This window comes from Garra rufa, chromosome 2 (genome assembly GCF_049309525.1).
Source record: "Garra rufa chromosome 2, GarRuf1.0, whole genome shotgun sequence".
In the NCBI taxonomy this organism is placed as follows: domain Eukaryota; kingdom Metazoa; phylum Chordata; class Actinopteri; order Cypriniformes; family Cyprinidae; genus Garra; species Garra rufa.
Window position 1 is genome coordinate 47955108 of NC_133362.1, and position 16502 is coordinate 47971609.

General features: G+C 37.0%; 1 protein-coding gene across 1 annotated transcript; it reads right to left on the bottom strand.

Annotated features, from left to right (window-relative positions):
- Positions 1-4605: 4605 nt before the first annotated feature.
- Positions 4606-15203, bottom strand: LOC141326507 (A-type potassium channel modulatory protein KCNIP2). The gene is made up of 8 exons (XM_073835250.1): positions 15122-15203; positions 12696-12820; positions 12536-12605; positions 11873-11943; positions 11475-11582; positions 11258-11362; positions 4997-5059; positions 4606-4653 (listed from the first exon to the last, which is right to left on the bottom strand). The coding sequence occupies exons 1-8, from the start codon at positions 15201-15203 to the stop codon at positions 4606-4608; spliced, it is 672 nt and encodes a 223-aa protein (XP_073691351.1).
- Between the last annotated feature and the right edge of the window lie 1299 nt (positions 15204-16502).

Genomic DNA, 16502 nt, shown 5'->3' on the forward strand with positions numbered 1-16502 from the left:
GTGTTTCACTGTCAGGGTTGCCAGGTCTGCTACATAAAACCAGCACAATTGCTCATCAAAATTGCGTTTTTTTTTTCTGTGGCTTTCTGCTTCTTCAAAATTGCTTTGACATGAGGAAAGGGGGGAGATGGATTTAACCCGCGGACTTAAAAAACATCTTGCGATAATAGTGTTAAAGTATCCCAGTTCAGCGGGAAATCAGCGGACCTGGCAACTCTGCGAACCGGACATGTCTAAAAAAGACCGCTCTTGGTTCAGTGAGTTGATGACTCGAAATTCATTAGAACCGATTCAGTCCGATTCTTGAACGAATCATTCGGAGGTTTTGTAAAATGTTTTAACCGATTGATTGAAAAGAAAATATGACATTGACACTATAGGCCTATAAACATATAGGCTAACAAAACAAGAATTTACAGCAACCCATAAGCCATTGTGAAAAAAAAGATGTGTTTTCAGCGAATTTAGAAGCCTGATCAGAAACAGTGTTGGGGGAAGTTACTTTTAAAATTATTGCATTACAATAATGAGTTACTCCCACTGATCATTATATAGATCAGTGGTTACTCCCTAAAAAAGTAACTAATTACGTTACTTAGTTACCTTCTATGGGAGTGGTTACGTTACTTCTGCGTTACTTTTTAAATCTGAGCAGGGCTTGCTTGTTTGTTTTTAATAGAAAAAGTTCTATTTTTGTCAAATGTAAAAGCCTTTTTACACCAAAAGCCTCAGGCTTAGAGAAAAGTAAATTGACGTCTGTACAGTAGACCGCAGAAGAAAAAATATCAACTCTTCAGCAATAAAAAAAAAGGAAAACAATTGTTAGATTATCTTGAGTAATTTTTGCTTATTAGTATGGATGAATTGGATCATCGAAGGTCGGCAGCAAAGACATCGGTTACTAAAATGGGATTAAATACATAAAGGATATTTGTATTATTTAACATATTTAATTATTGCAGGTTTGCGTTGAGTTTCACAGTTTTTATTCATTTTGAGGAATACTGTATCTGTTTTTTTAGTGAGTGAGATGAATTAATGCATGTTCACATTTATTCTAGAACTAAAGTAACATCTTACTCACAATTTCTCTCAACATGGGGACAGGAGAGCTTTTAATCAATAAATGAGGGAAAAAGTAACTCAGATATTTTCTTGTCAATTAAAAAGTAATGCGTTTCTTTACTAGTTACTTGGAAAAGGTAATATTATTACGTAACTTGCATTACTTGTAATGCGTTACCCCCAACACTGGTCAGAAATGACAAAGTTGAAGTTCAAAGGATAGCTCATATGCTGAGCTGATGAGATGTTGGTGTTAATATTTAGTGTGCTTTATTTATTTTTAATGTCCATACTCAGACATAGGCCTACTAAAATAAATTAACATTGTACAGTTTTTTATGTACTCCTACAGTAGGCTATATGTTTATGGCTTATTTTGAACCTGCATTCAATTAAATAAGGAAGTTGGGCCTCAGTTTATTCGTAGCCTACAATTGTTCATACAGTTATTTGTATTTTATTCACAACTAGAACATTATGCTGATTTTATAATGTCATTAACTTGAACCACAGTTTGGATCATGTGCTTTGACTAAGACAAACAAGATATATGTCTGGTCATGAAGGTAAAATACATTAATACAGTGAAATTTGACAAAAAAATTCTGAAATTAATATTTACAACATGTTGTTTCTTTCCATCTTCATGTCACTGCTATGAATGGTAAGAAATACAGCAATAAACGTTAAGCAAATTGTTTTATTTACAAAAGATCTGAATGTGTAGCATATGGATTCATTAAAAACTAAAATGTATTTCTGAACATGTCCTTTTACTGTCTTTGCATCACTATTTTCATCTACATGTTGTGGTTTGAGCATCACAAGTGCAAACAAAAAATAGCACTAAATGGTAAGTTAGATCTCAAAATGAACCATTGTTCTTTGTTTTTCTCTTTCTATTTTCATGGCACGTTTCAATTACATGGTGAGGTTTGTCATCTGACAGCAATATACAGGTGCTGGTCATATAATTAGAATATCTTCAAAAAGTAGATTTATTTCACTAATTCCATTCAAGAAGTGAAACTTGTATAATGTACACATTCATTCCACACAGACTGATATATTTCAAGTGTTTATTTCTTTTAATTTTGATGATAACAACTGACAACTAATGAAAACCCCAATTCAGTATCTCAGAAAATTAGAATATTACTTAAGACCAATACAAAGAAAGGGTTTTTAGAAATCTTGGCCAACTGAAAAGTATGAGCATGTACAGCACTCAATACTTAGTTGGGGCTCCTTTTGCCTGAATTCCTGCAGCAATGCGGCATGGCATGGAGTCGATCAGTCTGTGGCACTGCTCAGGTGTTATGAGAGCCCAGGTTGCTCTGATAGTGGCCTTCAGCTCTTCTGCATTGTTGGGTCTGGCATATCGCATCTTCCTCTTCACAATACCCCATAGATTTTCTATGGAGTTAAGGTCAGGTGAGTTTGCTGGCCAATTAAGAACAGGGATACCATGGTCCTTAAACCAGGTACTGGTAGCTTTGGCACTGTGTGCAGGGGTCAAGTCCTGTTGGAAAATGAAATCTGCATCTCCATAAAGTTGGTCAGCAGCAGGAAGCATGAAGTGCTCTAAAACGTCCTGGTATACAGCTGCGTTAAACTTGGACCTCAGAAAACACAGTGGACCAACACCAGCAGATGACATGGCACCCCAAACCATCACTGACTGTGGAAACTTTACACTGGACCTCAAGCAACGTGGATTCTGTGCCTCTCCTCTCTTCCTCCAGACTCTGGGACCCTGCTTTCCAAAGGAAATGCAAAATTTACTTTCATCAGAGAACATAACTTTGGACCACTCAGCAGCAGTCCAGTCCTTTTTGTCTTTGGCCCAGGCGAGACGCTTCTGACGCTGTCTGTTGTTCAAGAGTGGCTTGACACAAGGAATGTGACAGCTGGAACCCATGTCTTGCATACGTCTGTGTGTAGTGGTTCTTGAAGCACTGACTCCAGCTGCAGTCCACTCTTTGTCAATCTCCCCCACATTTTTGAATGGGTTTTGTTTCATAATTCTCTCCAGGGTGCGGTTATCGCTATTGCTTGTACACTTTTTTCTACCACATCTTTTCCTTCCCTTCGCCTCTCTATTAATGTGCTTGGACACAGAGCTCTGTGAACAGCCAGCCTCTTTTGCAATTACCTTTTGTGTCTTGCCCTCCTTGTGCAAGGTGTCAATGGGCGTCTTTTTGACAACTGTCAAATCAGCAGTCTTCCCCATGATTGTGTAGCCAACAGAACTAGACTGAGAGACCATTTAAAGGCCTTTGCAGGTGTTTTGAGTTAATTAGCTGATTAGAGTGTGACTAATTTTCTGAGATACTGAATTGGGGTTTTCATTAGTTGTCAGGTATAATCATCAAAATTAAAAGAAATAAACACTTGAAATATATCAGTCTGTGTGGAATGAATGTATACATTATACAAGTTTCACTTCTTGAATGGAATTATTGAAATAAATCAACTTTTTGAAGATATTCTAATTATATGACCAGCACCTGTAAGTCCAATCTGAATGTTTTGTATATGAATACATAAAAAAACTTGTGTAAAAGTGCAAAACTACTGTATTTATTAACGTACTTCTGTTTCTTAGGCTACTTTGCATGACTCTTTCGACCTACGTGCCACGGTTTAAGTCGTCACAGTGGTGAATATGGTAAGAAATATTAAATATGTATTGGCTTGTGTTAAACATGATTTATTATTATTATTATTATTATTATTATTATCTTGTCTTTTGTTAGTCATATTGCCAGTGTTTCTTTCACCTTTAAAACTTTGCTAAGGGCCACAATACAATACATTCTCTCTAAATATATAGTATATAAGTTTATAATATCTTTTATAATACATAAAACATAGACTGAAAGTACACTCTTAGTTTTATGTTAAATAAAGTATACAAATAATACACTTAAAAACAAGCAGCACAGTAAACAGGACAAATAAAACACACTGCCACTGTTGTAGAAACATGTTTCATCTTTTCTCTCAGTGCAGATTTAAAAATAATAAATGTAGATGATGAAAACTGGCCGTATTTAGAGTTTGCTGAGAAAGACAAGAGATATCACAGGGACCAGAGGAATGAGAAAACAATCACAAGCTTCTTGTGATACATGGTAATTATCAGCTCAACAAAATTCACTGTCTGTTCATACACTTATTTGTAATAAAAGATCAAATCCGAATTAACACAAAAAAATTATACAAAAAATTACAATAAACGATACTGATAAAACCAAAACATATTTTTTTGCATACTGATTATTCCAGAAATAGCTTAAAATAGCTTTTCCTCATCAGGTGTGTCCTTAAAGGTCATGCCTTCTTTAATTAAAAAAGCAAACCTCATAAAAATATTATAAAAATGCCTAATATATAAGAACAGTGTAAATACAGTAAAATCCTGTGATAGAAGACTTTTCCATCAGGCTGATGGATTCACCAGGTTAAGCCATATATATAATTTCTTGATGGAGAAAGAAGAATGTGGTGCTGAAATCCACAGCCGGGCTCAAACTCCTAAAAGACACTGTCAAACAGCCGCATTGACCGCATGATATTCGCGTCCTCAGATAAACAGAAAAGAAAGAAGAGTAAATGGCAAGAGTCACATTTTTCCTTTGGGACATTTCAGAAAACACTTTTAGCAACTAAACCTTGAGTAAATTAAGTAAGTATTTTTTTCTAAATACATTTTATTTAAAAAATGCAATTACGACACATGGTGCATAGCATTGTCACAGTATGCTGTTGTACAAGGGTTGATACTGTATGTACAAGCAATGCTTGGAAAACTGTTTAATCAGCTTAGGGTTGCTTTCTGGAATATTCCCTGAATTTCATTTCTGGTTTTGTATATGTTTTGCATTTTGATAATAATAACAATAATAAATGAGTGGTAGAGGTCAACCTTTTGACAGGACTCCATGAACTCCTCAATGGTGATCACTCCATCATGGTTTCTGTCCATTTTCTGGAAAAGGTTTATAAAGTTCAGGATGCATTCTTGAAGTCTTTAAATCTTAATAAAGATTTAAAGATAAGTATTTAAAGCTTTATAAATGTTCTGGAAAAATTGGTGGAAATCCTTCAGTTCAAGCAATATACAGTGCTGCAAAAATGTATTTGCCCTCATCCTGGTTTCTTCTGTTTTTGCGTGTATTTCATACAAAATAATTTTAGAACATAAAAGAAAGACAACCTGAGTAAACACATAATACACTTTTATTTATTTATTTGTTTTGAGGCAAAAAATAAATAAATAAAATTATCCAATACCTATCACCCATGTGGAAGAAGTACTAAACATCTAAACTAAAAATCCAGTTGTGCCACCTTTAGCAACAATAACTGCACCCCAACGCTTCCAATAAAGAGTCTTGCAATCAGTCTTTACGAGTGCTGTGGTGGAATTTTGAAGTTGTTGCTGTGAGCGGTATTTTTTCATCTTAAAGTGGATGTAATAAAAAAATGAAACAGGATGAGGGATGTGAGTAGAACACAATCACATCAATGGTAAAGAAGCACAAACAATAACAGTCCAGGTGCCCAAAGAAGACAAATAGCATTGCATGATTGTCCTACTCAGACAAGACAAGACTCTGAAGGTGAGTTGAGGGTAAGTATATATACAGTCCATGATTGGGGTTGTGATGAGGCTCATCAAAGCCTCTTCAACATGCTGCAGGACAGTAAGGATGGGCTGCATGGAAGGCTGCAAATGAGGCTGGATCCAGGATGTCATCTCAAGCTACCCAGGTTCTTTCCTCTGGTCCAAATCCCTCCCAATCAGTCAGATATTTGAGATGACATCCTCAGCGCCAGAAACCCAAGATGTTTGGTTCAGTTTTACTGCCTGCCTCTGTATTTTGAAGAAGACGGGTGAAAAGTCTTGACAAGATTTAGTAAGTAATGACGAATGGGTCGATAAAACAAGGACTTAACTTCTTCAAAGGCAGCCATAGCCAGATGTCTCTGGTTGAGTGCCATAATTTGTGCTTTGGCTGGTAGCTGTGTGGATCTCCGGGCATTTGCCTGGCTCCGATGTTGGCATAATACTCGCTGAAGGTGAATATGTGTGGAATCCCAAAATCTCTCGCTTTGGTGAAACCAGTGGTCAACAGCTGGTACCTCTGGTGGCTCGCTGGTCCAGGGGAAGAATGGAGGTTGAAAGCCAAAAATGCACTGGAAGGGTGTACTGTTTGAGGGAGTTCTTGCATACTTGGGCCAGGGAATAAAAATCAATTGATCCCGCAGGTCATGGCAATATGAGCGACTGTGACAACAACCAGATAACAGATTGTCACACTTAGTAGTCAGCAGAAGCATTTCCATAAATGTGAGATGTATTGCAGACTTCTGTCATATACAATCTCCACAGGGATGCCAAAGTTTTAGAATAATGTGTTGAAACAATAGTTCAGAATTCTGGAATGCACTGGGTTGCCCTTTCACATGGATCAGTTTACAGGCCTTTGAGAATATATCTACTAGAACCAGAAAAGAAAGCGCATGGATGGAGGTTAGAGGAAGCTTTATTTCTGGGGGGTCCAAACTTAGTCCAAGTTTCTAGCATGCCTAGTAAGACCTTGATGAGCTGATTCAGGTGTGTTTATTTAGGGTTGGAGCTACACTCTGCAAGACAGTGGCCAGTGTCCAGGACCGAGTTTGGACACCCCTGCTGTATTCCATTGGGATAACACTGCCGCTACTCCAAAGGATGAAGCATCCAGCTCTAACCACCAAGTTTAGTTCCAATGTCATCATTGTAAATTAGCACAAAATTAGAGACATAATAATAAATGATTTCATTCATGAATCCCTGAAAGACCAAAGGCACATTGTCCAGGCCATACAGCATCACCCAATACTCATAATGCCCTGATGGTGTTAAAAACACAGTCTTCCATTTGTCCCCCTTGCTGACACTAATAAAATTATAGGCACTACATAGATTGACATTCACTGAATCAGTTTGAATCTCACAACATTTGTAGGGTGGTGATGGGTGCTGTGGATGTAGAAAAAAATTATACTTCCTTGTGGCAGACAACCACCAGCCGTTCTAACAGGGACAATTGATGGGTGATACCTCTTTTCCCTGAGGGGCTGTCCCAAGTCTGACTCGATGGCCAACTGGGAGATCAGGGAGATAGGTCAGAGGAGTAATCTCTTGCTAAGCTACTGGGAGATGTAGTTCCCTACTGACCCCAAGTCAATGAGGGCATCTACCACACAAGAGGCAGCAACAGACACTGGCATATTAAATGAAAAATTAACAGGACATGCTAACTGGATGGAACGTGCAAAGTTTAGGAGAGGGCGGACAAGACACTTAGCAAGGAGATGCTGAAAGAAACCACGGTATGGCAGAGGTGGTGTTGCAGACAGTGTTGGCATTTCAAGGTAGTAAAATGTGATTAGTACACTTGCTTAGGTTCCTCAGTAACAGAAGGTAGATGATCTTATGAAAATGCTGCCAAACTGGTAGTGTTTTTCAGCTGCAGCTTGCCAAATGGTTAATGACGTGGATGTAGTGCTGAATGCCTCTCCAACTCCATGGAATCATCACATCCCACTAGCTGCACCCGAAAGTGAATGTAAAGTCCATGGTGATAAACAGAAAGTGGCAGGGTGCAGAAGGTAATGGAGTAATCAACAACACTCATTTTCCTTGGTGAAGACATTGTAGCTGCTCCCTAATCAATGAGTCTCTCACACTCATTGAAAACACTTCCTTTAAATGGGAAAGGAATTGTGAAAGAGAATTTACAACTTCTCAAGTCTCAAGTCTCAAGTCTTATTTATTTATATAGCCCTTTCTACTACAACGTAGACCAAAGGACTGTACATTTAAAAGAAAACAAAAAACAAACATACAAGCCACATACCATGCAATGACAGAATCAAGAATTAAAAGCCATAGAGTACAAGTACGTTTTCACACGAATTTTAAAAACATCAACTGATGGTGCAGATCTTATATCAGGGGGAAGCGCATTCCACAGTCTAGGGCCAACGACTGAAAAAGCTCTATCCCCTTTAGTTTTTAGACGAGTTCTCGGAACAAAGAGCAGTAAACAATTAGAAGACCTTTGTGATCTACCAGAATTCATAAGCACCAAGTCCTTGATATATCCCGGGGCCATATCATGAACAGCTTTATAAACAAACAACAACACCTTGTACTGTATTCGATATTTCACAGGAAGCCAGTGGAGCCTTTCCAAAACTGGTGTAATATGCTCCCTTTTCTTAGTACCAGTGAGGAGTCTCGCAGCAGCATTTTGAACCAGCTGCAGTTTTGAAATAAGAGACTGACTTATTCCTACATACAGAGCATTACAGTAATTCAAGCGTGAAGAGATAAATGCATGAATTACTGTTTCTAGATCAGGAACAGACAAAAAGGATTTCATTTTCGCAATAGTCCTTAACTGATAAAAACAATTTTTTACCACATTTTTAACCTGATGGTCAAACATAAGAGCAGAGTCAAAAATTACACCTAGATTTCTTATTTTAGGCTGAACATTTGTTTCCCACATACCTAAAAAATCGGTTAAACCACTGTCATCCTTATTCATCCCAAAAACCATGACTTCAGACTTGCTAGCATTTAACTGCAGGCAGTTTTGCTCTAACCAGCTAGTCACCTCCTTTAAGCATGATACCAAAGATAGATTAGGGCTTGATCCTCCAGCTCTAATCGGGAAATAAATCTGAATATCATCAGCATATAGGTGATAAGATATACCATATTTCTTAAAAATTAGGCCTAAAGGCAGCAAAAATAGTGAAAAAAGAATAGGTCCCAGAATGGAACCCTGAGGTACTCCACAATCCAGAGAAACTGACTTGGAGGAAAAATCCCCAACCCTAACAGAAATTGAACGCCCCTTTAAATAAGAGGAAAACCATTTCAAGACCGTCCCTCTCAGCCCCACAACATATTCCAAGCGATTAATAAGAATATTATGATCTATTAAATCAAAAGCTGCACTAAGATCCAGCATGATTAGAGCTCCTCTATTACCTGAGTCTGCAATGAGTAGTAAATCATTTGAGACTCGCAGTAAAGCTGATTCAGTACTGTGTCCTGCCCTAAAACCAGACTGAAAAGCGTCTAACACCTCATTTTTAGCCAACTTCTCCATCCTGGTGGTTTGAACAACTGCAGCATACGGCCAGAGAGAGATGGGAGATAATGGGCAGTCATGGCCTAATGGTTAGAGAGTTGGACTTGTAACCCAAAGGTCGCAGATTCAAGACTTGGTACCAGCAGGGATTGTAGTTGGGGGAAGTGAATGTTCCCTTGAGCAAAGCACCAAACTGCGTCCTGGGCGCTGGAGCAATATGGTTGCCTGTTGCTCCAGGTGTGTGTGTTTTTTCACTACTCACTGCTGTGTGTGCAGAGCACAAATTGTAGTAAAGTATGGGACACTATATTTGGCCACACGTAATGAATCCTACTTGGAAAATAGGTGTGGATTCATTTTGAGCCTGATGAAACACCCTTGCAATCCCCCGCCATTCCTGAGTATTTCACTGACAGTTTGCACTGACATTAGCGGATGAACACATGCTAGTAGGTGGACTCGAGATTTTCTCAGATGCACCAGTTTTATAGGGGTTGGATGAGGTCATCAGAGAACATTGCAATTCCTGCCTCAGATTTTCGATGGTTGCAGTAAACAACATTCAGGCCCAATCTCATTGGATCCACGTTGTTACGGTTTAGTTTTCTGTCACAGAAGGATCAGATGACGAAGGTTGTTGTAGTGAGTGGTAGTGATCAGACAGTCACTGGTGAGTAGAATAGTGACATCAGCGATGAAGAAGCACAACAAATAAAGCCTTTCTTGCAGGTGTCCGAAGAAGACAAATAGCACATACATTGAGTCACGGTCATACTCAGATGAGACAAGACAATGAAGTTGCTTTGAGAGTGAGTGGATATACAGTCTGTGTTTGAGGTTGTAATGAGGATCAGGTGATAATGATCAGTACTCTATTGAATGAGACAGGGGTGCAGAAACACGTGAAGGCCTGACATCATCACTGTGCCAAGTTTTTTTTTATCATTTGGAGATACTGGCTCTCTCTTACCACTTTTCCACCAAGGCTGGTGCCAGAGCTCAATTGGGAACTAGTCTGTGCCTTTTAACTCAAAAATATCCTGGCTCTGAACCCGCAAAGAAACCTGGCTGGTCTCAAACAAGGGAAACTATGACATCAGTTGGCGGAGTTTCCACTACAGACTTCAGCTTGAAAGGTGCCATTTTTAAAGCTGTTGGAGTTCACGTAAATTAACAACAACAATTAAATGCATCAGTTCCATCACAGGTTGGTGACAAAGAGGGTTCTGCTCCCTGCCAGTGGAAACACGAACTGGCTCTAAACAAGTGCCACTCTTGGCTAAGCACCAGCTCCGGCACCAGCCTCAGTGGAAAAGTGGTAGCGGTGTTTTCGTAACCCTACCTAAATTGATATATTTTAATCACCTTCTTCCTCATAATTTCTGGAATTTCTTTCACATTTGGAATAGTCTATTATTGTTGATTTAATTAAACTAGACTGGTAGTAATTAGGCCTGGTTGCATCTAGTCTAGCTAAACCCCTTTATGGATGCAGTTTTATAGATTTGGGATTTTTTTTTTTTTTCATAATTTTCACATAGACCTAGATGCGTAAAATTATTTTTAAAGCTATATTATTACTCAGGTTACATTTGTTTTATGTTAGATTTTAGATTTTTGAAACAATTGAACATGAGATAAAAACAAGAACAGAAGGATAGGGGCAAACACATTTTCACACCCGTTGAAAAAGCATATTCTGGTTAGGTAGGTTTTGGTGCTGGTATGCTGGTTTATGATGGTCCTTAGCTGGTTTATGCTGGTCCTTTGCTGGTTTATGCTGGTCCTTGACCAGCATAAACCAGCTAAAATCAGCATCAAAACCTATCTATTGTACCTAACCAGAATATGCTGTTTTTTTCAACAGGGCAGCACTGAATGTATCCTTTTCCATCAATTGTAGCTAATGTAAAGAGAGAACATGGAGTACCTGTAATAGTGTTATATACATTTTAGAAACAAAAATGTTTGTTTGCAAGAAATTTAGAGACATAATATAAAACTTAATGAACTTCCTGTGTGTCTGCGTTCACCTGAAAGAAGTTTTCCACATGTTCTTTGGGAGTATCATTGTGTATGGAGGGAAACACATACTTCCCCATTAACTCATAAACAGACTTCATGATCTTCATCATCTCCTGGGAGATCAAAACCACAGACACATAGTCTTTAACATTAGTCTTAATGGAAACATCAATGTTATATATACTTATGTGAATGCTAAATTGATCAAAGCTTCATTTGAGGTACCTCTCTTGTGATGAATCCATCCTTATCAAGATCATAGAAATTAAATGTCCAGTTTAGCCGGTCATATATTGAGCCTCTAAGGATGAGTGACAGACCAGCAACAAACTCCTATAAAATGACAATAATGAGAAGTAGGAATCTGTCAGGAAACAAGCAAATCAATAAAGCCTTTACTAGAGAACAGATTACAAGCTTCTCTTATCTGACACGTTTAGTTCAGCTCACCGTTCTTCTTCTAACCAGTTGAATCAAGTATGTTAGATGAGATAGGACATAGAAAGTGCAGAGTGGTCTGTCCTCAGGACCAGAGTTGAAAACCACTGAAAATCTCTCAAATGCTAATATCATTGTGTTAATGGCTCTTGTCAGTACCCCAAAAACGACTGGCTGCAGCTTACCTTAAAACTCAAACAGCCATTCCTGTTAGTATCAAATGCTTCAAACAGGTAATGTGCATAAATGCGAGAATCTGACAGAGAGAAAGAAAAAGGAATTAAATATAAGGAATAAAAAACAACAATATAATATCACAAGACTATAATAAAGCTGCAAGTGGTGATCAAAGAACACAACAATTAGGGCTTTTGCAAAATGCATCACATCATATAGATGATACATGAATATTTGAGGAGAATCGGACAAGTAAATTCGAAATGCATTATTTATTTATTTTTAATACATTTCATAGATAGAAATTTGAAAATTAAATTTATAGATATGCATTGCACTTGATTAGTAGTACTTGATTCAATGACTAAGAGAAAACTAATCATTTTGAATCTAGCCCATATGGTTGTGTACATATGAGAACAAATAAAAAACAACAAAAACAACAACACAAAAGCCTGTTTTAGAGCCACACCCAATGTGTTTGTGAGTAGTGCGTGGGATTATAGACCTTCCAGCCAAGTTTGACACCTATGTGCAGTTTTTGCTTTAAACACATTGGATTTTTGAATACAAATTAATTCTAAAATTTTAGCTCAAACAACTGTGTTTCAGCATCTTTAGTCTTTGGACCCCTAAAAAGCATAGGGTATATTAGAGTAATACTGTCTCACCTCCCTGAGGGAAGAACTGAGAGTAAATGAGTTTAAACACATCCTCAGTCACTACTCCACTGGGACATTCCTGAAATGCACAACAGATCTTAAAGAAAACACCAGAAAGAAAACATGTAATTATACATTAGAGCTATAATCTATGTAGTGCAACATTTACATTTTTGAAGGCCCTGTAGAGGAACTGCAGCTCTTTCTTGTTGAATTCAGTCTCTTCCTGTAGTATCTCCAGATCATCAGGCCGATGGCAAACAAAGGATATTTCAAACTCATCCTCACTATTTTCTGTAAGAGAAACAACATCCTATTAAACAAACTGAATGGTACATTTCTTATCTGTTTTAGAGAAAGTGTTATGAAAAAAGTTGTTACATCACACTAGGGCTGCCCCTAACTTTCGACTAACTGTTTGTCGATAAGAAGAGGCTTGGTCGACCAAAATTTTATTAGTCGCAGGAAAAAAAGTTCAACAGGAACGAAGTCACGCAGTCTGTGATAGACAGATCGTTAATGGCTGATCTATGTGGTATTATAATACATCGGGCAGGACCTCCAAATGCTCACCTTTCATTCATTGACTTCAAATATGGCTTTTCATCTGAAAGATGTATGTAGTAGCAACTTTACATGGGTGCTCGATCTAATGTTAACTTAGAAAAATGTGTGCTATTCAAGATCTGTGCAGAGATCTTAAAACACTCCCTAATTTTTGGTCATACAGATAAAAATAACACATCTTTCGAATATGTAAAGCCCCAAATACATTTCTTAGTGTGCACTCACAATAACAAAATGTTGTGCTTTTGTAAAATAATGAAAGCAAAAAGAATGCATTTTTTGTCAACTCGGTTGAGCACAAAACTTTAAAACTCCATGTATACTTGCCTTACAGACATGAAAAATATATCTATAGAGAGTAAAATGTTTACTTTTAGACGAATCAATTCAAATAGAAAACAAAAAATCACAGATTATGCAATCTGTTTAAAACATGCATACAGGTGTATCCACTACTACAGGGATGATGAGTCAGTATCGCCGACTTAATATCTTAAGCTAAAAACAAAGAAAGTACTAGTTTATCAATAAATTATTAAAATGTTAATGCATTTCTCCCTGCTGTTTTTCCCCTGACATATTCATAATTATTTTATCTGCCGGTGTCCTGTGGCAAGCTTCTTTTTTTTTTTTTTTTGCATGCGCTTGAACGTTTATTAGGCTATGTAGGCAATTAAAGACTCATTATTATGATTTATTTGGTTTATTAATAAACGTGCGACTAATAGTTGACTAATACTTAAAATGAATGACTACTAGTCGACCATAACAATCTTTAGTTGAAGGCAGCCCTACATCACACTAATAGTGAAATAATTGGTTAATTTAAGGTCAAGTTTATTAAAGTGTGGAGCACTTTTGTGAAAGATCAAACTCACTTTTAAAATATGCAATTAATTAACATAGACAAAAATATAAAAAGTAAATAATAACAAGAAAATAAATAATTATTTTGGACCGATTTTCAAAAAGCCCAAAGTCTCACAACTCTGCTGTCCATTTAGAGAAAATACATGCTGTGATATTCAAAAAATTAAAAAGTAGCTGCAAGCAGCAATGATGGGCCCAAGCCAGCAGTTGCTTTATTAAAACATATTACTTTTTCCAAGTAACTAGTAAAGTAACGCATTACTTTTTAATGGACAAGAAAATATCTGAGTTTCTTTTTTAAATAAGTAACGCCAGTTTACCCCCCCCCCCCCCATTTTATTGATTAAAAGCTCTCCTGTCCCCATGTTGAGAGAAATTGTGAGTGAGATTACTTTAGTTCTTGAATAAATGTTAACATGCATTAAATGTAATTAAATATGTTAAATAATACAAATATCCTTTATGTATTTAATCCCGTTTAATTAATCAATGTATTTGCTGCCGACCTTCGATGATCCAATTCATCCGTACTAATAAACAAAAACTACTCAAGATTTGTTTTCCTTTTTTATTGCTGAAGAGTTGACATTTGTTTCTTCTGTGGTCTACTGTACAGACGTGAATTTACTTTTCTCTAAGCCTGAGGCTTTTGGTGTGAAAAGGCTTTTACATTTGCCAAAAAATAGAGCTTTTTATATTTAAAACAAACAAGCAAGCCCTGCCCAGATTTAAAAAGTAACGCAAAAGTAATGTAACGCATTACTTTCCATAAAAAGTAACTAAGTAATGTAATTACTTTTAAAAGTAACTTTCCCCAACACTGGTCATGAGAATACATAAAGCACCAGTTTAATTGAGTAAATAAGACATTGCATTTAAAAGACATGAGACTCTTAATTAATGTGTGTGCTGAATTTTATGTAATTGAAAGCATGCTAAGATCCTCAACAACACAAAAATAGTGTTACAGTTTGATGCGTTCCTATATTTCCAGATACATTGGTTGGTACCAGAAATTCTAAATGGAACTCTCTTTACTCCACTGTTCTGTAAAGATAAAGATTAGCCCTGTCCCTCTACTCTCACCTGAAGAAAGGTGAAAATGAACCTGCCTAACCAAAGGTTGCCTACAGCATTGTAACCAATCCAGACACTCACCTTCTGTAAAGCACCAGTAGTACAGTGGAAAAAAGGAGAGCAGCATCAAAACGTAGAGTCCACCTGTTTCATCGCCGGGCATGAACTGTTTGATGCACTCCTGTGACCGCGACATGCTGCCGTACATGATGGTGTCTGTGTGTATATGTGTGTGTTATGCATCCTCCTTTCCAATAACACTCCCACCCACACGCTTTGACCTCTTTCCATTGCTCTTTCGTGATGCTTCATGGCGGTTTACGGACCAACAAAAGCCTGCATAAGTAATTCATCAGCTTGTTTTGTAATTGCTTGTTTTCCTAGTCACAGTGGGTGGGAAAATACAGTTTCCATGTTGGCAGTTATATTATTGGCGCTTGTTTCCCTTCTGATTATATGTAAACACTGTCTAGCTTCACTGGGAAATCCTCAAAATCAGCAGCCATCCCAGCATGCAACTGCGTTCCCTGTTGTTCCCTCTTATTATGGTACTATTTTTGTATATTTTCAAAAAAAAAAAAAAAAAACTGAAACAGAAACAAATCAATAATAAAAAGAATCAAACAACAGTACAACCAGAAACTGGATACTAAGATAAAAGACAAATAAGAGTATTTTTAATAATTTTTTAATAATTAAGGTATTTTTAATGAAATCTGAGAGCTCTCTGACCCTTCATAGACAGCAAGGGTTCTCACAGATAGCGAGAGCAGGTGAAAACCATTAAATCAATGTTCATTTCACATTTGCACATGCGATTAATGTAAAAATAATGTTGAAATTTCAACAAACCGCCGCTTTTGTGATCAGTGTCTGCTTTAGTTGGGCTCTTGACTCTTGTTTTTCATCAAGTTAATTCTCTTTCTGTGCTTACAACAGTGTTTCAACACACTTGTGCATTAATAAACAAAGAGATGTTTTAAAATTAAGTTGGAGTAGATTACTTTGGTGATGGGTGTCTAATTCTAATGACTAATTGAGATAAACTCAACTGCAATGCATGCTGGGATTCTTGATGCCTAATTGATTCAGTAATTTAATGATTTTTTAAAATATTTTCTGTTAATTCATAGAAGTATGACAGCCATCCCACTGCTTTAATCTCACACTGCACTATCACACATTAAAAGCACAACACACTTATGAGCACTTATTTAAATAACCTCACAATGATATAGTCACCATCACCTGATCCCAGTGGATCTTATTTTCATTGCCCCAACAAATGTATTTTAGCACATTGTTACAACTGTCAATGAAAACTTAACATTAAAGTACAAAAGGTCAAGAGTCTAACTAAAATAAACACTAATCGCAATAAATAGTGGATTGTTGAAATGTCAACATTTTTTCAACATTCATTGCGGGTGCAAAAGGGATCTTGATTCAGTGCAATAAACAC

What these genes read in the sequence shown, in the direction of transcription:
- LOC141326507 (XM_073835250.1), bottom strand. Translation starts at nt 15,203, where the DNA reads ATGCCCGGCGATGAAACAGGTGGACTCTACGTTTTGATGCTGCTCTCC. An exon ending in TCTACAGGGCCTTCAAAAAT is followed by an intron (nt 12,606 to 12,695) that starts GTAAATGTTGCA and finishes TGTGCATTTCAG; the next exon opens with GAATGTCCCAGTGGAGTAGT. An exon ending in TCAGTTCTTCCCTCAGGGAG is followed by an intron (nt 11,944 to 12,535) that starts GTGAGACAGTAT and finishes TCTCTCTGTCAG; the next exon opens with ATTCTCGCATTTATGCACAT.